The 25,575-nt window shown below is 41.2% G+C and overlaps 1 protein-coding gene across 1 annotated transcript in view; it reads right to left on the bottom strand.

Annotated features, from left to right (window-relative positions):
• Positions 1-23,895, bottom strand: part of GRID2 (glutamate ionotropic receptor delta type subunit 2) — a 659,493-nt gene extending 635,598 nt beyond the window's left edge. Inside the window, exon 1 of the mRNA XM_057366575.1 lies at positions 23,728-23,895. Within this exon, the coding sequence (XP_057222558.1) occupies positions 23,728-23,815 (88 nt within the window). The 5' untranslated portion in view covers positions 23,816-23,895. The remainder of the gene's footprint in view (positions 1-23,727) is intronic.
• Between the last annotated feature and the right edge of the window lie 1,680 nt (positions 23,896-25,575).

The following is a 25,575-nucleotide window of genomic DNA, read 5'->3' as shown; positions in this document are numbered from 1 at the left end:
CTATTTTATTGCCCACTGACATGCAAGTCACTTCTAATTAAAGCAAAATGTAGAACTCTACGATAAAGCTGGATGATTTTAAGCAGATGCTACAAGAATACTCACCAGAAAGCGTAAGATTCTGACTCCCATAATGTGTAACTGATATTTCTGCACAAGCCCATATGGTTTTCAATTTTGAAGTTTGAATATAGACTATTTTATTCCTATACAGCAGAAACAACAAAACTGCGTGTTTGTATGAGGGCTTCTCAATATTGCTAAAACCATTGGTACTAACACTAGAAATATCTGCAACTGTATGCTTGTCCCACGACACCCTCACCAACTCAAGAGGACAAAACATGAGCCAATAAAACATCATTACCCTGTGTTTTGCAAACTGCCCTGTAGCAAAGTCCTGGGGCACTGCTGCTGGGCTTTGGAGACCAGCTCAGGTGGATTTGTTGTGGGTCATTTAACATTACAAGAAAATCCCACCAAACCAACAGATGCTGGTCAAGGGACTGTCACACATCAACAGAGCTGAACCTAAGAATCGATATGCATTAGTCTGGTTTGATATAAATCAATATGTCATGCAGGAAAGTTGTATGCTTTATACATCCTAATCTATAGAAAACCTTGTTTTAAGCAGCATCAAATAAATTTCATAACAGTGTTTGATTTCCTTAGGTATCAATTGATTACGTGTAATTAGCCCTCCACCAGCTCTTCGTTCGCTCAGAGAATTCTAAGTAGCAGTTAACTGTGGTGTTCCAATGGGGACCACAAAACCCTTTATACAAAGAGAAAGGATGCTTAGCAAATATTTAAGCTTTAATCACACTTGTTTCAAGTTGTCACACAGAGAAATACATGCAAACACAATAAAACAACAATGCAAAATTGTACAAGTGTGACACTGCATTCACCCCTGGCTTTGAATCCTGCGAAAGCTGGAGCATGCACCTCTGGCCTTGAATGCTGCCCAAACTCAGCAGCCCTGAAAGATCCTCTCCTTGACAGGACAAGCTGAAACACAGACTCCTGTAAGAAACTGCCACTCATGAGACAAAGAACAGCAGCTCATGCTCTGACCTGCACCGCCTGCTGAGAATCCAGCTATAAACACGAGCTTGCTTTGCCAACCCTTCAGGCTGGGAAGAGGCTGCCCATGGCTGTGCCAGAGGGGCTCCCATTACCCAAACAGGCAGAGTCACCTCCTGCTGTTGGGAACATCTACTTCCTTCTGCAGCATTGAGGGGACAGCCATCAAAACCAAAGGCTCAAGCACTTGTTACTCCTCAGTGTTACACAGTTCTTCCTTGTTGATTACAGGTTATTGTTAATCCCAAATGAGCGTGTGTGCAGGATGGGGTCTTTTCACTGTAGAACTCATGAAYCCAAGTCACAAATCCTTAAAGGTGGTGTGACAGCAAATCACTGAGAGCCTTGCTCTTCCTAAGCAGCACTGGTGAGATCCAGAATGCTTTTTAAATGGCAYGGTACGATTCAGGCAGTTTCAAGGCCCTGAGAGATAGTTCTACCCATCGCACAGGATCAGGCTTTGGAAAGYGGTCATGTTTGTGGGGTAAGCAACCACTGTGACAATAGCAAATGGGACCAYTGAAGCTTCATTTACACCAGCCACTTACTGAAAAATTCACAGACTGCAGTTTATCGCTTCAGACATGCAAGAAGTTCTTACACAAACCTAGACCAGCSAAATTCTCGAAAAGCAATTTAAAGTTGCCTGTCTTGTTCCGTACCGTTTCCCCACACCTAACGCTTTCCTTTGCCAAGAATTTTACCTTGCTGGGATTATTAAGTTTTTACTATACATCAGCAAACGTGGCCCAAAATGATAAACAGCAGCATTCTACTTTTCCTGCTCTCAGATGGGGTGTATTTCCCACCAGGAAACAAACAGCAGTGTACAGAAACAAAGCAAATCACAGCCTTRCTGACTGAAAAAAATCAATGGCCTTCACATACTTTATGCTTTTGATACATAGTAAATTTAATTTCCTGTTTAATTCAGCAGAATCTGTTTGCTTTCTTCTCAACCAGTTCATCAATCCATGACATTTGCAATGCACCTCAAACTAGAGTTTGCAGTTTAAAGACAAAAGTAACATGATGTGTATGAAGCACTTTTTAAAATCTAAATTTAGACATAATTATAGAAAAGRTATTTAATTTGGTTTTGTGTTTAAATTTGTAATCACATTAAATTTAATTTGCATGTCAGCAAATTGAAAATCTTTGAAGTTCTCTGAGAAGTGTTCTGCATAGGTATGCATGTCCCAGTCTCTTCCAAAATCAATATCGTTGAACATTAAGTAGGGACAAGAGAGATCATATTTCTTAAACTGCTAAAAATTAAACAGAAAGGACCTACCTAATGAGAGACAATCCACAGCCTTTCTGAGACCYTCTGATAAAACTTAGTGTCTAAAAACAAATACAGAATGACCTGTGTATTTCCTATGCTGAAGTGAATTTTGTTTGTCTAACTGCATTAGTGGTAGGAGATCTTTCTAAAGAACATCAACAATGATGCAAGAATACTCTTACGACAGGCTTCAGGAAGTGGAATAAAGATTTTTTTTTTTTTGTATTTCCCAGAATGGAGGTCTATTAATTTTTATTCAAATACTTACATATGTAAAATATACTTTGCAGTTTAAATGGCAGCATAACTGAAACAAAATCCCTTAATCTTTTGATAACTGAAAATGTACATTCATTCTCTTTTAACTGACCCACATTATTTTTATGYGAATAATGAATGAAGATCTTTTATCACAGAAAAGTTCTGTGATACTGGAACCACAGGAAAAATTGCTGCTTATAGTTTATCTTCCATAAGTACTATGAAAGACACAGCTTGATTAATCTTTTCCAAGGCCAGAGATGATCACAAAGAATCAACCCCAACCTTCTCACTTAGTTTCTAGGCCTTTAGATCAACACSAGCTCAGTCAGCAACACACCAATTGAAAAGGACTTAACCAAGAGTTCATCACCACAAGTAAATTCAGCTAAGACCTTTTCTGTGTGGTTCCCCTGAATTTCTTGGGTTAGTAAATATATTAGATTACTAAAGTTATTGTTATTAACAAGAAATTTATTATTATTTTTTATATTTCARTGGACTTTTTGCCACTTAAATTTGCTGAAGCTGTCTTCACTTCTGTCTCTGCTTGACCGAGRGACTCAGCCAGCTCATCATCAAAGCTGAACCAACACATATTCCTTCCCTAATTGCCAGTGATGCCACCACAACTTCTTGCATAAAGGTCAGCAGTTAACAGTTGCAACTGGAAATGAGCTGATAGGGAACACAAATTTGTCGGATACTTGGAGGACCATGGGACATCGAGCTCTAAGGAGCAGCCAAGACAGGTGTCTCCATCTTAAAGCACAGTAACCATTTGGTGACTAATCTGGTAATGATTCACTGAGTCTCTACGTGTACATAAAAGAGTTTGTAATTTGGCACCTGCTGTGTATACAGAAGCCATTTCTTTACAGAAGCGTTCATGAAATATGCATGAGGAGTTAAACTTGATTTTCAAAAAGTTCAAGTTTCACTGATTTTCTAGCAAGTTACCTCAAAGCTGTTGTCCTCAAAGGAACTAACTGAGCCAAGAAATTATTTGGAAGAAACCACAGACTTTCTTTAGCTTAAGAACACAYTGAGATAACTTGCTCCTTCTGTCCATAGCTACAATCAACTGCAGGAGAAGCAATTCTCCTTGGAAAACATCACAGGAGAGTGAAAAGGCAGCAGTGCCCTGGTACCTGTGATTAAAAAGAATGTGGTATTTTACAAARAGCTGTACATAGGAGGGAGAGAATAACCAGAGCCCTTACAGCTTTTCTTTGTTCCTGCTTCAGAAAAATCTTTTGAAGGTCATCACTTGCCAGACAGGAAAAAAACCGTTTCCCTACTTGAAAACAAAAAGCACAAATTACTTTTGTAATGTACTGAAGTTTTTCAGACCAGCAGTTGGAAGCCAAGGGACCATGMAGTCTGGATCAGACGCTGTGAAAGCCCACTTTGCTCACATTTGACTGCAAGCAGACCAGAAGCTATCACAAGCAGCAAACACTGCTGCAGACAAGCACTAGAATGCAATTAGATTCATATTTTGACAATACACAATGAATAAATGCATTACTTGCACTCATCATTCATTTCCCACACCAATCTCATGTATGGTAAACCACACAAATCAAGAAAACAATTCTGCAAATCGCATTTCTCTTTCTGTTTTTCATACCCTTAAATTCTTTTGCCTTTCACAGACATGAGRTAGCTGCGCAGTGGTACGGGGGATTAGGAAAACTGCAGAGTAGTTCTCTGCAGCATTTTAAGAGATGCTTCTGAGCACAACAGCTAGCACAAAAACAAATGTCCTACTGAAGACAAGTCTGTGAATCATAATCTGAAGTCTCCAAATYGTTAAGTGTTTTTCAATTGCTACAGATGTACACGTTGATGGAAATACAGCACCTAATGAGTTTCCAGCTACTTTGACTGGCCCATCAGCCCTGTTAATAGAATTGTGTTTCTTTCTCTTTTTCACATTGCTAATGTGCTAATGGCTTAAATTTATCTTCCTCCAGCACAACTCTGACCAGCTAACCTAACAACTCACAATGTAAYCCTGGAGTGGCTTAAAATGCTAAAATATATAGGCTAGGACATTCATTTGCTTCCTATTCATAGCTCAGGGAATGCACTTCTTCTACCTTTCACATAGCAAAAACCCACAGCTTTTTCCCATTTAGAGCAAGGTCAATGGGCAAAGTCGACACAGTGGCTTGTGGCAAGTTTTGAGAACTGGTGTGGTTCAGAAACCAAATKACTTGGTCCCTACGGAACTGGATATTGCTTAGGTCTAGTTCAAGAATATTAGAAAAACATTACTAAAGTCACTAGGGTACATAAAACCAACAATATTCACATTCACCTACTGACACTACCACCTGCCTGCTAATGTTTTATATGTGTACCCCCTCTACAAATAAACACTATGTTAAACTGATAAACAGAGTTTATAGCTGAATGTCCCTTTTAATAGGCAGTTATGGATTTRAAGAACAATCAGGGCATTGTATTTCTTCCCTCTTGTCTTAATTATTGTTCTRCATAGTTACAAATGATGAATAAGGAAGAGGAAAATTAGAAGGCAAATTAATTCCTTAATCTATTCAGAAAACACTGTAGGATTATACAAACAAATACAGAATTACTCAGAGAAGCAGTGCTACATATGCATACTGGAACAGAAGGAAAAATAATTGGTATGCAGGAAAAAGAAATGTTAGTAACCAAAAAGAGTAGTTTATCTTCTACAGTAACAACAGGCTTAACATTACCAATTTAGACAGCAAATATCCACGGAGACAATGTACTCAACTGTCAGTCTGGTTTGAGGCATCCTCAGTAAACACTACAGCATAAAACAAAATAAAACGAAGTCTTACCAGGAAGTTTTTATAAAGTCATAAAGATAACCAATGTCCACCAACATAATTTCTTTTTCTTGAATAAAAAACAAATAGCAAGCTTGGAGATTTTTTTTTAAAACATATAACACCCCTCATATTTTACATCAGTGTGTGGGTCATGGTTCTGTAACCACAAAATTCTTCAAATAATTGTTTTCAATGACTTATTGAAAGAGAAGCCACAGTTCATTTTCAGYAATGGCACAAGTAAATTGTCTCTCAGAATATTGTAGGGGGAACAAAATAGTAAAAGTATGTAGTTGCATGTGGCTGTGTGAGTAAATATGTGTATGAACAGTCTAGGAAGAATTCCCACTGCCACGCTAAAACATTTTATATATATGCTGTCATCGCCTTGTCAAGATCTGGCAATACCACCTTAGTTACATATTACAGATCTTATCATTCAGAGGGAACAGAACATTCTGAATGTGCCTCAAAGTGACATGGAAAAGCTTAAGGCATGGGCTTTTGGTTGTTTGTTTTGAAGCTCCGGATTCTGCTCATCTGCTCAGGATGCCCCAGCTTTTCAATGTTCCCTTATAAATCCTAATAATTGGAAAATAATATTCTGAAGATAGTGACAGAGCCAGAAATGCTCACTGTTGGTTCACACAATGGAACAAGATGAATGGCTTGCCCAATGTCATGCCACAATTAGTGGAAAAGGCAAAAAAACACAGGAGTCTCCTGAGTGCAAGTCAAGTACTTTAACCACAGCATTATTCCTACATCTGAAGTGCACTACTAATCTGACCTTGCTAAGAAAATATTYCTAAAGCTGAAGTTCTACTGTGAGTGCTAACATTTCTTCCTACTAATATTTTAAATAGGATTTGGCTAATCCAGCCAGCATAATAAACAATACAAATCTTTCTAAAATGTGAATTCACGCTTAACATTTAAGACTTACAATTGCTGGGTAACTTAAAAAAAAATCCTTCTTTTACTCAGCTTGGCCTGAAGTGAAATACTATAAAACTATTAATTATTTTTAAAAGTCTTAAGTAAGGATCTTAATGACTTTAAAATAAGCTGTGAAATGCATGAACTTTTCAGAGCTTATTCAAACTTAATCCCTTTATATATTTGAAGTATACAATGTTGTAAACCTGTCCACTTCAGTGTAAAAATAAAGGAACACATATATTATATGCTTTATACTTGTACCCCTCAGACAACCTGCAAAAGGAAAGTATGGATCCAATAAGCAAAGGAAGTTGTTATTCAGATGTTATCTGAATCACAGAAAAGGTGAAGCTGGTCAAGTGGTAGTACACAAGTAAGGATATGCAGAGAAAACCCTCATCTTGCATGCAGACTGCTCAGTGGAACAATGCATGATGTTYTGTTTCTTCTCTGCTCAGGAAATATTGCTTACCTATTTTTTTATACCTATGCCAACTTTGAGCTGTGGGTTAGAAAACCAGCTGATCACTAGGCTTGTTCTACCTGCTGTTACACATTCTGCAGGCTGCACATCAATTCAGTACCTTTCAAAAGGTTCTACATTTGAAAGTACTCCTTTCAAAACCACACAATGTTTGTAGCATTCTGTTAACTAATAGACTATCTTCAATTAATATTACCAGTGGGAAAGTTGTTCTCAAAAATACTTCTGTGCTTCAGAACCTTGGTAAGAAGAAAAAAAGATGTGAAACTAAATGTTTTAAAGCCCACCTGAAGTACAAACATTAGTTCAAAAAGAGATGTACTTCTCTGCCCTAGCACTTGCTTTSCCTTGTAGAATAAATGACATTGTTTTAGTTAGTCTACTCTTTGGTGGATTTGCAGTGTTGAGGTATTGTATGTCAGAGAAAAAATAAACAAGTTAATAATCCTCTGGTAATTCAGGAAATCACCTACAATTTTCAGGTTTAGATTTTCAAATTGGGTATTTCAGATTCTAATTGAAAATAGTGCAGCAAATGCGTAACAGCACAATTCCTTCAGATAACACATTTACCTGCAACAACAGATAAGAAAATGTAAAAAAGAAACTGTTTCCCATTTATGGGGAGATGCATTTACAGAGCCATTTGAAACACTCTCATAAGAACCTTTACACAAGCTGGAGCTTGACTGCTTTCATAAACACACACATATATTTTTAACTTGCACCCAAAGCCCCAGTTTCTGCCCACAACAGTAGCAATCCACATCAGCACTTTCCACCCTCCAGTAAAACTGAGCGAACACTCCAGCTCCATCACTCACAATCATCTTGGAAGCATATCACAGAATAAGCTCATTGCTTGCATCCAAATTTTGCAATCCTAAAAYAGAATAGCTTGTTCTAGTCACTGATGCAAAAAATACATTTTTACAACCAACAGTTGTACAGGAAACTTCAAAGCTCTCAGCTGAAATGGTATCRCTGTCGTTGGCCGTGCAGATACAATGCAACACGAGCTCTGCCCGAAGAATGCAAACACAGCACACAAGGCAAAGGGTGTTCAGAAAGGGGATGTAACTCTCACCAGGAGAGGTTCAACAAGGCAAGGCAACAACTGAACAGGGTGCAACACCAGCTCATGAGGAGCCCTGATGGTCCCACTCTGACAGTTCCGTATGTGTTCCTCCAGATCAAGAAAGAGCCCAAAACTGAATCCAACTTTCCAAAATTCTGACCTTATTTCCTAAGCATGAAACTGCTTTTTGTCTCCTTTCCTGTTAGCCATAATAAGAATAAAGCATGGAATTGGGGATATACAGGGTTTGCCCTGGRCAAACATCAGTGTAGTCCATCTTGTTCTGTCTTTAGTAGTTGACAGCGATCGATGCTTCAGAAACACTGAAAATTAACTTGCTTCTAAACAGGATTTTGCCTCTTCASACAAAAATACTGAAAGCAATATAAAAGAGTATAGGAGCAATAGGAATAGTGTGTCAGTGGGAATCCCCATGCTTAAMTCTGAATGTGAAGATTTCCCTAGTCAGTCTCCCTCAATTCACATGTGCATGAACAGTCCACATGCATTACTGAAAGGCTGCTTATGAGTATTGGCAGCTACTAATGCCTTTGCAGGAAAAGGCAAGGAAGTAGTTGATGGAATAGAGAAGGAAAAGATAAAAGGACAAGAAGGAATTACATAAACACAGAAGATGTGATCCAAAGTCCAATAAAGTCAATTGAATGATTCATACTGGTTTCAGAAGTCACGAGAGACAGAGTCTGAAAAGACAGAAAACAGATTTCAGGCCCAATGTAGGCATGCTCTCTTTCCAAAAGTTCTMCAACAGAGGGCATGATGTTTTTCTTTAAAATAATCATCTATAAAAAGACAGTTACAACCCATTTTGCTTCCTTTKAAATGGCTCTGACAGCTTTTCCTARCATGTGATACARAAATATTTATTTCMCCCACCTTATCTCCTAAAAAAAGTTTATATCCATACACACTCAGGTCTCTCAGACTGCATTAGTGGCTGCACTACCACAGCCCTAGGGAATGCTGAAAATAATGTCAGCTRTGAATTACATGCCCTGCTTGGAAAAAGGGGCATCAGTGACTACTTAGAAAATCTATTTAGCCCTTCACCGCGTTCCAGTTAGAGATGAGAAAAGGAACATGGCCAGCAGTCTTTATCCTGATGACTATCCCAGCAGGGGTTATTACCAAGAAAATAATTAATACAGGATTAAAGCTCCATTTGAACCCAGCAATATGTTCAAATGCACACTGTGGTCAGCTGTCAGATGGGACAATGACACGTTCTTTCCAATCTTTACAGAATAGAAAAAAATTAAAGTCTTGAGAATATTTCAAGGCTGTACTCAGCGGCATCAGCAGTTGCAAAAATATTGTTTTGCATGACAGAAAAACAAATGCATCAAAAATCCTTCGCTGTGTCACTGCAAAAACTTCTTGGCTTGCATGATTTATGATTATTAGAAAAAAACCCTGAGTTTTCTATCCGCTCTTCATTTTTGGTTGCATATAAAAACAGCTGAATACAGATTATACATTGAATATGACCAAGTAGAAGATAGTTAGGTACTGTACCCAGTCAAGTTAGCTCTAGGATGCCCAAACCAGTGCCATTTACACCATGTAACCAGCAAGAACCTAGAAATCCTATTTTACAAGGAGCAGACTGATAAATAAGCAATTAAACTAGGATTTTTGGCTCCAAATATTGTGCTGTGCTAATAAATATAATCTGTCAGCRCAGATGGGGAAAAATGAGAAGTAACAAAAGCAGAAATATTTCCCATATAGTTTTAGGCTAAAACGATTATTGAAGCTTTCCTTTGCCTTCTGCCAACATAGATACAAGAGCACTGTCCGGGGCATGASGTCAAGTAAGTGAAGCAGATGGAAAACAAGACACCAAGATCACAAAAACTTCACCACGGACTGCTTTTTACTAGACCCTTTTTACAAACAGCACATCAAACTGGTCCATCATCTCAGGTAATGTCATYACAACATGGGTACTTAGCAGCTGGTTTAGCTACCATGAGTAACTCCTACCAAACTCTATCAGGAGATTCCTGTGTGAACTCAAACTCAGTTTTGTGTCATTTAGACCCAAAACACTTTTAGCCAGATTACTCTACCACTTTGAAAACACACTTGTTTATTTACAAATAGAAGTAGGTACTGAGGAGGATTCACAGTAAGGACTATGTTTCTCAGCAATTCTAAAATCAAGATGCTGGGAACTAAAGGGATCAGTTAGCTGAAAAAGGTGCTAGAAATTGCTTTGAGTCTTTTCAAAAATAAGGGATTCATGAGGTAGAGATTGGCCTCCTTAGCCCTATCATGAGCTGCTTCTTAATAAAGTTCAGTTCCTGCTCACATGTGCTTTGAATCTGTCAGTATTGAAACAGTTTTAAGAGGCAAGATAAACATTTACACACAARGAGACAAGCAGTGAAAATGATGTGGGAATGCATCTGGCTTCGTTCTCATGCAGGTCACCATGTGACAGACCCGGCAGAGATTACTCAGCACCACTCATGAAAAGCAGAGATCCCTTCAAGGGGCAGATTTATCGACTGACAACTGTGGACTGGCCCRATTCTATTTCATCAGCCCATTATTCACTGCGAATGTGTGAAAAATCCGTCTGGTTTTATTTCTCTGTATGCACCAGATATGAAAGGCAACAAAAATMTGTCTAAGCAAAAAGCAAGAGCATGACAAGAATGCTCTTATGGTAAGATCTCACTCTCACAGTTCAAATAGTCTCTGTTCCCTCTGCCTCACAGAGATGTTTGCTAACACAATAGAAGGTGGCTCTCTGTACTCCCTCTCACATCAGATAAACCAAAATACCACKCAGTGACAGTACCAGACAACATAGTTGCTTGAATTGAGTAACAGACAGCCAAGAAATCTTCCATTCATCCTGGATTTACAGWTACTTGTCTCAAAAAAGTAACTTTATGAGTAATCAGCCTGTCTGCATGAAAAACRAGGAAAGCAGTGTGAGTTTCTGAGGGGCATTTTGGAAGAGGTGAAGATCTTTACCCCAAAATAACAAGTGAAAGACCTGACTCCTCAAACACACAGTCAGTTCCAGCTGTATTTCTAGCACGGAAAAAATAATGCAAAATACTAATGCAAGGTAGAACTGGTKTAAAATTCAGGAGAATTTGACTTAGCCTGTCTTAACTACGTGGACCACATAGCCATTGTACCAACAGGCCTGTGTACATACAGACAGTTCCTGTACCTCAGCAAGAAATACTGAAAATTATTTCAGCTGAAAGCATGAGATATGATCTACTTCTGTGCAGAGCAAGATAAGAACATTACTTATAGTCCATGCAAGACCGTGAATAGGCGAAACATTGAATCCTTTTAAGAAGATGGAAGAGAAAGACACAAATAACCCTTCCACTTTCCCACATTTTCCCTTTTCTGGGGAAAACTGGAGTTTTTATAAAAATCTTCTTTGAACATGGACCTGCAAAGTTCTTCCTGAACTAGACAATCCAACAGTTATGTGTAGTCTGTCATTACTAGATTTCTTTTCTCACTTCCTTCTTCAAATACGATGCAAGATTTGGCTGTTTACTAATATGAGTAAATAGCTTTATTCCTGACACAGAAAGCACTTCCTAGCAGGTACCAGGAAGTCACGCTGGCTTTTGGAATAGGTTCAAAACTGGTCAGATCCTCTCCTTWCTAGAAGCTGAATTACTTCTGCACATTCCACTGAGAGAAGTCTAGGGATGGAGATGTTCTACTACCCAGATCATCATAGTCTTTAAGTGCAGACCAACTTTCACATGCAGAGAGGGCTCAATGTTTAGGTGGTGTTCAAAACCCCACAGGAATACTGAACAAAGAACTGCTTCTCAGTCCACCAGAATCATATTATAAAGAATGAAGCTTTTTAAATATCCATGGGGAGCCYGCTCCCTTGTTATTTTACCACACAAACTGTATTTGAAGCTACCACTGGAGTCTTGCTGTGATGTGAAAGAGAAGTGGTTGCAAACAAAAAGGATTCTGCTTCAAAACAGGGGACCAAGCTGGCAACAGCTAGAAACAGGCAYCCCTCTAGTCATACAGCACAAATATTTACCCCCTTATGTGAGCTAAGAGTGTGACACAAAAGCTCTTGTAGTCAATGGTCCCCACAAAGAGTTTGAGACTTCCTGAACTGAAATACTAATTTAGAGTTAGACTTTTCTTCACGCCGTGACTCCTCTGCTCTCTCTGGGAATTATGGAGATTTTTAAATAGTACTAATTCTCACTAGCAGATGGTAGTAGCACTTTGTCAGAGCATTATTACATTTAAGTTAACACTTTGGAATTTTAATGCAACGGCTCCAAGACTTACTTCTCGACACCCCCCTATAAAAGGGCCATTTCAAAGCTTGCATCTATGACTGCTGCCATCCACTGGCTTCAATCCATTTTAAGAAGTGGCCTTTGGAATAGCAGTATTAAAAATGATGAAATACTTCACAATTCCAAAATGGTCAGGGGGAATTTGTGAAATGAACCGCAACAAGGAACCTCTGTTGTATTACTAACGCAGTGCCAACAACAAAACACATCTCCGTGGCCCTCACTCCTGAACCTCTTTCAAAAAAACCCAAATGTTGGTTATTTCTGAGGAGAAGACATTTGTTTACTCATTGMAGATGCCTGGAGGTGAGAGCAAAAGCACACGCTTGTTCTGAAGGGAGGATTAGTCAGAACGAAGGGATGAGGGCACTGGGGATGATTCTAACAGCTTCCACACCAGCATTTTCAATATTCTATTTGTTACTCCAAGTTAGCGGCACAAAATGATGCAAGGACCTTGTTTATAGAAAGTTAGCCCCTCTCTCCCTTTCATGTTCTCTATGGAAGTCTGTAAACCTAGTATTTTCTGAAAACACTTGTACTCCTTACTTGACACAACACAAAGAGCCAATTAATTCTAGCCTCAGGGACATTTGGCAGTCTTACAAAAAATGGGGGGGGGGGGGGGGGGGGGGAGAAATCCCTTTAAAAAAATGTTAAAAAAACTCCAAACCCGCAGAAATTTAATGAACAGACTTTTTTTTATTTTTTTCCTTTTTTTTTAATGACTAAATCCCAAGAAGATGATTTTCAGCAATAAGTTTCCAAATGCTGTCATTATCTACCTTCCCCCGAGGAAGTATTTACCTCCTCCTTCCATACATCATTCCCTGTTATTAGAGATCATTGATCTCCAACAGTAAAATAGTTTTAAAAAAAACTATTATCCCAATTCCTAATGTGTCTTATTTACAGGAAGCACAAACCAGAGGCTGTGCCTTTGCTGCTTTGAACGGGGGTCGGACAATGTTGATGTTGAGAGAAAACGAGACCAAACGAGGACATATGCCACTAGATAAGCGTGAAAGGAGATCCACCACCACTCTGGAGCTTCACTGAAGAAAGGTGTAACTTTTAAAGGAAGCTCTGCAGCTATTTGAGATGAGGAGAAAGCTAGCACTCGCCCCCTCATTCCATGAGCCACGGCAGGCTGCATYATTTACCCTTTCCTTCCTTCCTAAATTAGGTCAAAAGTCAACAGAGCAGAAGCTGTGGCTCTGTGCCTTCCTCCTACTCATCAGCCACAGAAGCTGAGTTTAAAAGGAGGCATGGTGCAGACCTTGAAAGAAAATGTTCAGATAAAGCTGAGGAGCAGGAAGGTGAAGCACACTCAGAGTTACCCTGGGAGGAGTGGAAGATGACACTTCAATGCCCATTGTTTGTACCTGTGCACAACGAGATTAAACAATACAAAGGCAAAATGGATCTCACTTTTCTGCTAAGTAACCAGATACAATTATTAGCTAAAAAACCAAAAATTTTAAGATCTACCACACAAATAAAATGCTTTATGATAAAACTATAGAGTCCAGACAGCGAGAACAATCCCATTTTCTGAACTATAATTTAGTTTCTTTAAAACTTAATATTATCTTCTAGATATACTATTCTCAAAGCACCATTTGYATTATATTATTAATCTTTTCAGTAATATTTGTCCCATTCCAGCACCTCACTCCTTTGGATTTCCCAATTATATGCATAGACATAAACCTCCCCTACAAGGCCTGTCCCAAACACAAAGCAGTCTCCAAACCACATAACATTTCCTGCTGTTCCCTGAAGATATCCTGTACTCTTACAAAGGTAGACGGCCCATCACTCCTTTTCACCTCTCTAAATGTTTCCTGCACCCTTCACAACCCAACCAACTCCCACCACTGCTAAGTACAACCCTCCAACCCTTTTTCCAAGATCCCACATAGAAGGCACCACAAGAAACTTCACCACTGTAGTCCTGCTCCCAAAGGAGAACATGTTTTTTTCCTGCCCAATCCTTTCAGACATTTCATTTGACCTAGACCCCATATTTGTTGCAACACTGTCAAAAATGGAAGAACTCTTCCAAGGAAATGAACATTTCTCACATCCAGGATGCAATCCAGAGCTACTTCAAGGAGCTGGAAAATAATTTCTCTGCATTGTTTCAATAATGTTTCCATAATATTTCCATAGCAATACAAAAACTTCACGAGACTACCAAATGAGGCTGCAGATACCTTTAGAATCACTGACTGTATTTAAATATTTCTTTTAAACAAAGTAGGGAATTTTGCAACACATATTGTTCCACTTCTCCAAAAAGTGCTCTTTTCTTCCCACCAAGACTCCCAAAACTGTACTATTTGTCCAAATGTGACAGACAGTGAGGTGTGCACGTGTATAATCACTCATTACTTCCTGTAAACCTCRGCAAACCCAGAGAGTAACATGGTGGCAGCTGATGATGCAATGATTGATTCTATTTTGCCAATTTAATCGATGTTACCGGCAATAACACACTGCCAGTAATAATTATAAACACATTGCTGCCCTTCATTTGTTGTCAACTTTTACCTCACAGCCCCAGATCAGCAAGTTTTGACATCAGCCATGCAGCACCTGCCCTGACAGGACATCCCTGTAGACATTTCCACCTCCTTTCATCCCTTTGTACCCAAAGCAATCATTCACAAATGCCACTGAGTGAATCTGCCTCTCAAAAGACGCACAAGTCTCCAGGTGTACRAACTGTCTGAGTCGCAGACAGATCCAAGCCCTATCTTTCACTTCATCCTCAAATCTCCTGACAGCCAACTTTTTGTTTCGTATTTGTACAGCTTCCAGCACAGTGGGGTGCCATTTCACGATTTGTATTCACGTTATGGCTTCCTGCCTGCTAGCAAAAAGCCTCCCAAATCCTTGTGTTGTCACTTAAGGTGGGAAGTAATGCCATCCCAAATTAAAGAAAAATCCAGTCAAATATTTTCAATAAGAACTGTCCTTCGGATTACTGAAAGCGTGTATTTATATACTGTATATGCATATATTAAGATATATGCCAGTGCTTGCTATCAACCTGTAGCATGGAGCTGGAAATTCAGGTAGTAACAGAATAGGAATTTTTAAAGATATTTATAGCAAATACATTAGTGGATATACTGCAGTACTGCTTCAGCCTATTTATTCACAAAGAGGWGAGCTGAAGGAAGACAACCTTTAAGAATTATAACCAACTTTTCAAAGTTTTTATCTCAGAAGAGGTCAAAAAGGGGAATTCCAGAGAAATTCCAAGAAAAAACAGTTTTTATCTGTCCATTTAACAGATATTTGTGTTGTGGTGTGTTTAACTTTTTTCTTCCTAGTTATTAAAGGCAGATACTCGAGAGCAGAGATTACAATGACCATCACAACTTCTTGACATGAGCCTGGAATAYGAGAGAAAAAGAAACTAATAGCAACAGTGAAAGGGGGAAATGAATATATTTTAAAATGACCTACATAGCCGCCACCTTTCACTTGCATTTATCACAAAGTCCACACTGTACACTGGCCACACACTGCCACTACTCTACAGTGGCTTCACTGAGCAAGAACTGTGTCTTTTCTACTGTCTTTTTCCCTTTGACAACTCTCTAGTAGATTAAATGATTTTAAAATGTTTCTCAAATGTTTAAGCTGAACACTATAAAGATTGCAACAAGGCAAATGATATACAAAAAGAAATATCCTTGCTTAATAGTGTTTGGTCTGGAGATACCCTCACTGTGTGCTTTCACCCCAGAGTATACTACCAAATAACTTCTAATACTAATTATAATCAGTGAGGTAACTCTGCAGTAGTGTCTTGTCACCTAAGAAATCCAACTGACATCTTCACAACATCCCAAAGGTTCAGAAGGCTAAGTCTGACAGAGTCAGATGAGTTTCTGCATGTTCTCAAACCAAAGCAMGTTATTGTCTGTCATCAGGTCTGGGTCCCCAGCACAGAACTGGAGTTGGCACCCCAAGGCAGGGAAGCCTGCCCTGTGCAAAGTTTGATTTCTCTATTTAAAAATGGATTTGCAAGATTGATATATCTGTGTAAATTAAAATTAGGCACAGCAAATCCAGGCCTGACATTCAGGTCTGCTGTTATTTCACCCTCTCTTTCCAGGGCTCTCATCCGGAGCTCCTTTTTCCACAGCACTGGAGTGGTGCTATTTGATTTTGATTTATCACAAGTGAATTATTATAATGAAATCACCAACTCGATTTAAGCCTCWGAGAAAGATATGGTTGGACTAACAAAAAATTGTTCTGCAAAACAAGCAATTATTGGTAGGTTCACTGGATATTGGCCTTAGCAATCCAGCTGATTACAGAAAGTTAATGTTTTAAAAAGCAATGAAAAAACAAGGTATTAAATCCTTTATATCTGCATGAAAGGCTCCAAGAGGAATTTTAACTGTTATTTTCATTGCATATTTTATTAGATATGTGATATTTTATTCATGGGTAAAGCAAATACAACAATTAGGAATAATTAGCATTTCAGTGCAGAGTGTTATCTAATACATTAAAATACACATATAATTCTTCATTTAAATTCAGTATCCACACATTTTCCCCTTTCTGGTTCAGAACTTTTCCATTGAGCATAGCATTTACAGAAACATTATACAGCTCCCAAAGAAACAAAAACAGACAGAACTAGTGGCTTTTGCCTTTGATAYCTTATTTTCCTCTCCTCCTTGCATTTTTACTCATTTTCTTTTTCAATTTCCTCCTGAGCATAGAGCTTGTCAGATAAACCCAGCACAACTTTCAAGAAACTTTTCCCCTTTCATCTTTTCTCTTCCACCCTACTCCCCCATCATTCCACAACTAATGTGTGTAATGGAAAGCTACTTTAAATCTAACTGCTCTTACAAGTCCATCAGTTTACAGTTGACTAAAACTAGAGTAATTGTCTCTGTACCACCTCTTCCACCATAACTTTAATGCTACACAGAAATGCTGTAGTTACTGTATTATCCTTTCTCATTAAGTAAGTGTCACTTTTTATGAGGGCTTTTCTTTTTTTTTTATTTAATGCAGCACTTACAGCTCTCAGAATATCCCTTCCCTGAGCTTTTGTGGYTAGATCCAGACCAAAGCAGGAAGGAGTCTCTCCAGCTGAAGTGCACTCTGCRGTGCAATACAGAACACAAAATACCTCCTTCTCTGAATTAAGTATATTATCACTGAAACTGGGACATAAATCCTGAACCTTTCAAAATTACAGCACTGCACAATATCACACGCGCTCCCTTGCCAGGTTTCAGAACTGTCATCCAAACACCAGCACATTTCATTTGCTAACCCTCAATTTCAGCCTGCATCCTCCCTGTTAGAGAGATCAGTTACGACCCTCTGAGTCACATAAACCTTTATTAATTATAGTGGTTCCAGACACAAGAGAATCTTTCCCTTACTCCACTGGCTTTCACAACTGCCTGGCCAACAATAACCAGAAACCAAAGCCTGACTCCTGTACTGAAGAATTGCAGAGGAAACTGCCCTGATGGTGCTCATGGGAAATCCAGAAAGATACCGCAAGGAAGACACCTTTTCCTCAGCCACTTTACCTCTGAATGCTTCCATTCCAGTCTTGGTGTTTAAATTACTATGACAAGAACACACAATTCCATTCTGCCACGGCAGTGGTTGACAACAGCACTCCCTCTTCTCCACATGCTGCTTCAAATGCACAAACCAGCTAAAAGCTGTGCCCACAAGGCTTTGSCCAGGCCTTCCTTGCCTGGTGTTGAGGATGGATTGACTAGCACTGCACCAAACTSACCTAACATGCATTCAGCACCTATTCCATGTCACATGTCACACTGCACCCGCTCAAAATATTGGAATACTATTTCTTTTTCTTACTGGTCATTTTTAAGTCCAAAGGTCAACGGTAATGATCTGTATCTAATAATTTTTAAATGCTGAAGATATAAAACAAAATAAGTTTGGAGAGTGTGTAGATGGAAAGAGTGTTATCATGTTCTTATATATAACCCAGGTAATTAAGAAAATTAATTAGAAACGGATGGCCAAATAGAATTACTTTTTCACATAAACTGTTTTTAAAACCATTTTTTACTGGACTGAAAAACAATTCAAGCAATGGAGTAGCTGTAACAAAGGRTAGAAATATAAACCTCAACTCGAAAGGCAAAAGCCTTCAATAAATTGCAGCCAAAACCAGGCTGTCATGGCAGATTATAGATAGCTATATATCAAATGGAAGAAAATGATGTAAGTTCAAGTCTATATCTAGGGAGTAACCTAATGGCTTACAGAAGTCATCTCTTGCCAATACCACTTGCTTTACAGGGCCAGGGAGTGGAAGAGAACCATACTTAATGCCTTTGTTCATTAAGTTAAATGAACCTTAGTTGGTAGCTTTATGTAGTCACAGTCTTAAAAGATTTTTCTCCAGTGTGTTTTTTCAAAGATGGCACTGTGAGAATAAAGGCTCAGTGCATCCATAAGTAGTCATCTGAAAGCACAGAGCAGCAGCAGTGATTGCCGTGTCAAACATTTGTTAGGGCACCACTTGAAAAAGGATGGTTGGTTTTTTTTTTTTTCACTCCGCCTTTATCAAGGACAAAGAACCTGATATAACACTAAGAGTTATTTAAGAACATGAAAAGGAGCTGCCTGCTGCGGTCAGCAATCCACAGGCTCAGTTTTAAATCTTCTGAAGTCAACTAAACAACTCACCTGGATTGTGACACTCTGGATCAGGCCCTGATGATAMGAAACATTCCAGAAAGGAGTGACACCTAATGGCAAACATGCCTTTGGACATGGCAAGCCCTCATCCATGGCATGCCAAGTTATCCCTCTTTAGCCACAGAGTAACTAACACACATCACAGGGACTGAGACACTGCACAAAGCTGAGCACTTGGGAAAGCGCTTCAGAAATAACAGAAACACAGAGTTTGTCACTCAGGCTGAGAGTTTGAGTAGAACAGAGTTTCTAACAGAACCTCCTGGCTGCTGAGCCCCAGCATGCTGGATTCCAGGTCCTCACTCGTAGGTGTGTTTAAAACAAGCGAGAAACCTTCATGCATCCTAGAGCAGAGACAGCGGGGACCTGAGCGCTCCTCTGCAGACACTACAGGCACACAGAGATTTGTTTGTTTTTCATAAATCTCTTCTGCTTGCTTGTCCCGTGCTTTACAAATGTATGTGAGAGTACTGTAATGAATAGTTAGTGCCATACACTACATACCTCCTAATGAGGCTTTACCARTAGCACAGCAAATTAAATTCCAATTACCAATTCACAACACAACCCAAGCTGCATTGTAGCACATCAGCTTACAAGAAGAAATGTGGACATGCATACCACCAAGCAACAAGAATCCCTTTCCCTTACAAAAAAAAAAGAAAATTACATTTTAAAGTTACCAATATCAAGGGAAGAAACAAGCAATGGGCCCCATGTTGGAAYTGCCTCAGTATTATAAATCATGGTGAGCTTAAAGGTGTGAACCAAAACTCAGGACCCAGCAATGCTGGAACTTGTCCAACACAAGGAATGCAGCAGTCCAGGCCTACAAAGTCTAAAAGCTGAGAGGAGTAAGGGAAGAGCAGAATGAATTTTCTCTCTCAGGAAAAAAAAATATGGTATACATAAATATGTATGTGTGTATATATATATATATATATATATATATTCAAAACAGATGTATAATTATATGAAGCATATATATGTATATATAATATAAATACATGCATTTTTCATTAAAAATAATAAAGCCAAGAGCTGTACACAGTTGACGGTATAGGACAGAAGTTACTGACAAAAATAAAAACCAACTTGAAGTAGCCATGGAGGCTGAACTAGATTAATTAGCCTTGAAAAATACTTTAGCATCTTTTTTCAGCAAAACTTTTGTACCATACAATGTGACTGCTGCCCTAGCAGCAAAACCTAATACACACATATCTGCCTATATGTTTCTATAGGCATAAYAGGAAATCCATAAGCAYGTACAGATGTATTACTATGTACATATCAAGGGAAAATAATGAGCACAAAGTACAAAATATAAAAGCACCAGACTATCAGCACTAGAAGATACAAAGCATACGCAAATTGTGCAGTTGACAAGGAATGCCACCTAATCCCTGCTTAATTAAAACACTGTTCTAAACTCCTGTTTAGGGAGTGAGGAGTGTGGGATGACTGATGTATGAAGAAAATACCAGGCAGCGTGGCTAATCTCAAAGACTTGGGAGCTTTCGAGCTACATAAATCAGAGCGACTTTTTGAATAGCCTCATAAAACACAGAATCATTACCATTCCACTCACGACTTTCAGATTCTTCCTACAGCATACAGATCATTAGGAAACTTCTAAGCAATCAAGTAATGTGGGACTGATGAAATTACTCAATCAATGCATGGGCTGAGAGAAGCAGCATAATACAGGATTGCACAGTTCTGACATGGTAACCCTGCCCCTTTCTTTTTTATATAAGGGTAAGGAAAATTATAGTGGAGTCGATTCATCGCAACATTTTCACAAGAGTGCTTAATGTAGTCTTTCTGAACTGCCAGTTCCTATTTATAATAGCAGGGCAGCAGAAATGTACAGACTATAAGCAGCTCTACCRATGGTTAAAATATGACACAGGAAAACCTTTCTTTTTAAAATGTGCTCATTTACATACACACAGACCTGCTCTAATGATCAAAAGCATAAACTGTACACAGCAGACAGGAATATGAAAGAGCATCATCACAGATAGATACCAGTCACCGTATCCCTCCCACTGACATCACCGAGTCGTTAATGCCTACTCACTAAATTTTTGGCACTGTCTGAAAGATGACTGAAAAAATACTTTGAGACAAAAAGCATCCTTTTACAGGAAACACATAAAATAAAATGCAGGCAAGCAAGAGAGTATGGGCATTATACTGAAAAAAGTATGTACTCTTAGCAAAAGGGTATGCACAGGTAACATGCTATTTTTTATGACCATCTACCCCTCTCAAACATGGGAAAACCTTTTCCATTTGAATATCCTAGCACTGCATAATGAGAAAAAGATAATGTATTTATTCTGTCTGCTGCCTGAGGCATCAGTACTACCTCKGGTACTATTTCTTTTCCCCTGAACTGAGCATTTTGGGTTTTTCTTTGGCTTTGTGACTTGTTCTGTAGTTAATTTCTTCATAGGGTACCCTACTACTGCTTTTGCTAACTCATTTAAATAAATACAGTTTATTATGTCTAAATATTTTATACATAAATTAGTTTAATACAAGTGGAAGAAAACAAATGAGGATCAGAATACCAGGTCACAAAATACAGTGGTCTTACTTGGAGTCAAATTGTCMTCTGTGAGCTGTACAAATTTGAATATTTAGCTGTGTACCCATTTACTGTTAAAACATTTCTAATTTCAGGTCATTTATTTTTAGAGTATTCATTTTAGTAGATTTAAAGCTCTGTGTAACAGTTATATAGTTTGCCATTTTCATGGCAACATAAACCAGCCTATAAAAAGAGCTAATCCCCTTGTCAACTGTACCAATTGTCTCTCAAGACAAATTAATTGTGAGAAGCAACTACTTTGGTTTTGATGGTTCGTTTTTTTTTTGCTTTCAATGAGGATTTACTGTGTTGATGTATCTAACACTAACAGCACAATAAAAAACAAACGCGTTAAAATGTGTTTGATTTAGCATATAAAACAAGTAAACCAAACAAATTTTCATTAACACGAGAGGAGAAAAGCTCTCGTCTTCCTTGATGGCAGTGCAAACGCACACAGCTTGCCCAGCAGCGCTCCTTTAGCCAGGAGGATGGGCGACAGGGGCTTGCAAAGAAACTCAWCTGCTACCCTGTCAAAATTTCCCCYCAAATCTTAGGATGGGATCGTTTGTTTCAAGCTCTTAAGAAAAAAAATCCTAAGACGTAACGGTCTCCTAGTGCCGCTTTAAGARCCTACAACTGGGAGGAATTTAAAAAGTCCTTCTCCCTTTAAAAGGAGGGCACAGAGCGCTACCTCCCCTGTGCAATATTTGCTGCTCCAGTCGCACACAGCCAAAAGGACTGACCCTATAAAGTTGCGGTACCTAAGGGGAGCGGTGGCTTGTGGGCTCGGGGACGGCTACCCGAAGGGCTGGCGCACCCCTGCCCAAAAATCGGTGTCCTGCAGGAAAGCTCCCGACGTCTGGGCTTTCCAAATGCTCTCCCCGCTTCCCCTTTCACAGAAACCCGCTACGGATCCCCGCGACAAGCACCGGCAGACATATTTATACAGCCAACCCCRGCGAGAGCGGCAGCTGCCCCACAGCCGGGGCCGGCACCGCCCCACGAACCTCCCCAAAACCCCGGCRGGACCCTGGCCCCAAATGCACCTTCCCCGGGGCAGCGCGGCGCCGGCCGCCCGCCCGCCCCCGCTCCGCCTGCGTGCGGTGCCTGCAGATGGGCGAGCGGCCGCGGGGGAAGCGCCCTCCTCTCCTCTCCTCTCCTCTCTCCTCTCCTCTCCCCATCCCCGCTCCCTCCCTCTCCGCGCATCCCCGGCCGGCGCAGGGGGGCGACCCGCTCTCGCCAGCCGCGGGAACCCAGCGCCGCTCGGCAGCGGGGCTCGGCGATCGCCAGCGATGCGCCGCCGACAGGGAGGGCTGCCGCGCCGGAGAGGGCTCGGGATAACGGGGAGCGAGGGGAGCGAGGGCAGCGCCGCCACCGGCATCACCCGAGCTGCCCCCTGCCCCCGGGGCCAGGGCGGGCCGCTGCCCTTGCCCGGTGCCGCGGCTCCGGGAGGCGCGCACGGAGCCGGCGGGGTGGCGGCCGGGAAGGGGCTGCCGGACGGCCACAAACCCCCGCCCCCGCGGCCGCCCTGCCCGCCCGCGGCACGGGAAGCGCTCACGTTGCCAAACCACCTGTTCCGCCGCGGGAGAGGATGGCGGGATGGGGGGTGTGAGGGAAGGAAAAGTGTGGGGGGTGGGGGCTTTGCGTGGCTGTCACCGTGGCGTGAGGAACACGGGGAGGCGCGGGGTGTCCCCCGGCCGAGGGCGAGCCGGGGCAGGCGGAAGCCAGGCTGGAGCTCCGGGACGGCGGGGACGAACCAGGGAAGTGCCCGAGCCCTGGGCCCCCCCCATCATCAGTCTCATCAAAACCTCAAGGTCTAAAGCACGCACATACCCCGCCGCCAAGAAACATTTACACAGCGCGGCAGGGGAAAAAGAGGACGCCTGAGATCCTGGTGGAAAGCAATTATAAGAGGGGACAAAACAACAAAAAAAAAGCAAGCGAGCAAGCGATAAAATAGAGTGAGAGCTGCGGGGGGAGGGGGGGAAAGCCTTCCAAGAGAGGGAAGGTTGCAAAGGAGAGCTGGAAGTGTCCAGCAGCACCAGCAGGCGCAGCACCCCCTTACCGATATGAATGATTGAATCTGCAATCGCCGCTTTCCAGGTTCGAGTCCAACAGACGGACACGACCAGGATGAGGGAGAAAACTTCCATCTCCTCCGGAGGTCCAGGCTTTRTAACAACAGATCTCTTCGCCAAGCGGTGCCGCCGCGGAGGACGGTGCAGCGCAGGAAGCCCAAGAGTTTGAGGTGCAGCCGGAGGAGCGTGTAAATCCCGATGGCTGGCGCAGAGCCGCGGCTGGTCAGGGAGCGAGCCCGGGGCTCCGAGCGCTTCTCTCCTCGGCGAAACCCCGCGTCACTTCGCGGGGCTCCTGGGCAGCACCGGAATTGCTGGGAGCGCCGGCAGCAAATCCATCCAGCCCGGGCGCCGCCGCGGGCAGCAGACGCCTCTGCTGGTCAGACAATCCCCATCCTTCCGCCGGGTCCAGGGATCCGCTCGGTCCCGCTGCTGCACAGCAACTTCCAACCCACACCACGCACACGCTCACACACACACACACACACACACACACGCACAAGCAGACACGCACACACACAAGCAGACACGCACAAACCCTCTTGGTCACAGAAGCCCCAGGAGCCCGCAGCAAATAGCTCGCTTTCAGCGAGGTGGGAGGAGCGGGCGACCGAGGGAGCAGGCGATCCCGCTCCCAGCAGCCAGATTCCTGCAGGAAAAGCCTCCCCGRAGGCCAAAAAACAAAGTGAACTTCAAGGTAATGCAGATAGTAATGCAGAGATTTCCCCCCACCCTTCGCTTAGAAAAATCGCTTCCCACAACTGGAGGAGAAAAAAAAAAATCTGCCAATGGAGCCCAGCGTSCTGTCTCTGTCGCGCAAGGTGGTGGTTGGACAGGGCAGAAGCGAGAGGAGGAGTACCCGGAGAGAGGCAGAGGAAAGCAGATGATGGTCTGCRGGTTGCTTTTGGAGCTCGCTTTGCTGGTGGGATGCAGAGAGAGCTGGCAGCTCCAGCACCAGCCAGCACGTTGCCTAGAAATGGATCACCTAGGAGAAGGAGAGAGAGCGAGAGATAAGTGCTATCAGCCAGAGAGGGAGAAACAGAGAGCGAGCGAGTGAGAGCGCTTCTCTCTAATAACCACCTCCTCCCCCTATCTGCAATACAAGGGAGAAACAATATAGAGCCCTCATCTCCCTTGAAATCTTCAACTGGGACTAAGGAACAGACATGGGCAGCAGTGCATACAGCCTAAAAATACATTGGGGGAGGGGGGAGAGAAAATCTTTTTGAAGCGTTATGCTCAGTTTAAAATGAAAAAAAAAGCAATCCACCCCATTTATTTAACCTTGTAACTCCACTGTGAGTATCGAGTTCAAAGCTAGATGGGCACTTTTGCTTCTCAGTCTTTCACAAGTGAGTCAGGGACGTTACTTGAAGGGGAARGGAAGAAAAAAATCAGGGACACCTGGCCTCGAGGGGAAAATGAAGACCTAAAAATCTATTAATATTACTTTAATTATCTGTGTTCTTGATGGAATTTGCACAGTTCTTTAAAGCAATGAATTAGATTTTTTTTCTTCCTCTCTCTTTAGGTAATGGAGAAATTTCTATGGGAAACATTTAGAGYGCACTTTTCATGCTCAGGGTTCTATGAATTCATTATCCGATTAATACTCAGACTTCTYGTGCTATAGTTAAATACTTTATCCCCATTACACAGACAGAGAACTCTAGAGAGGTTAAGTATGCTCCTATAAAACACTAAATCCCCACTTTATGTTTTCCTACACTTTCTTCTCACTTTGATTTTTCTAGCCCCACTAGAGGCAGGAAGCACAAATCAAAGAATTGCTCATAACATAGTAGTTTTATCCTAAACTCACACAAGCCATTGATAAG

This window comes from Malurus melanocephalus, unplaced genomic scaffold, assembly GCF_030028575.1.
Source record: "Malurus melanocephalus ecotype Western Australia unplaced genomic scaffold, MMel_1.1 scaffold_68, whole genome shotgun sequence".
In the NCBI taxonomy this organism is placed as follows: Eukaryota; Metazoa; Chordata; class Aves; order Passeriformes; family Maluridae; genus Malurus; species Malurus melanocephalus.
Note: the sequence above shows the minus strand (reverse complement) of the source record. Positions and strands in the feature narration are given on the sequence as shown.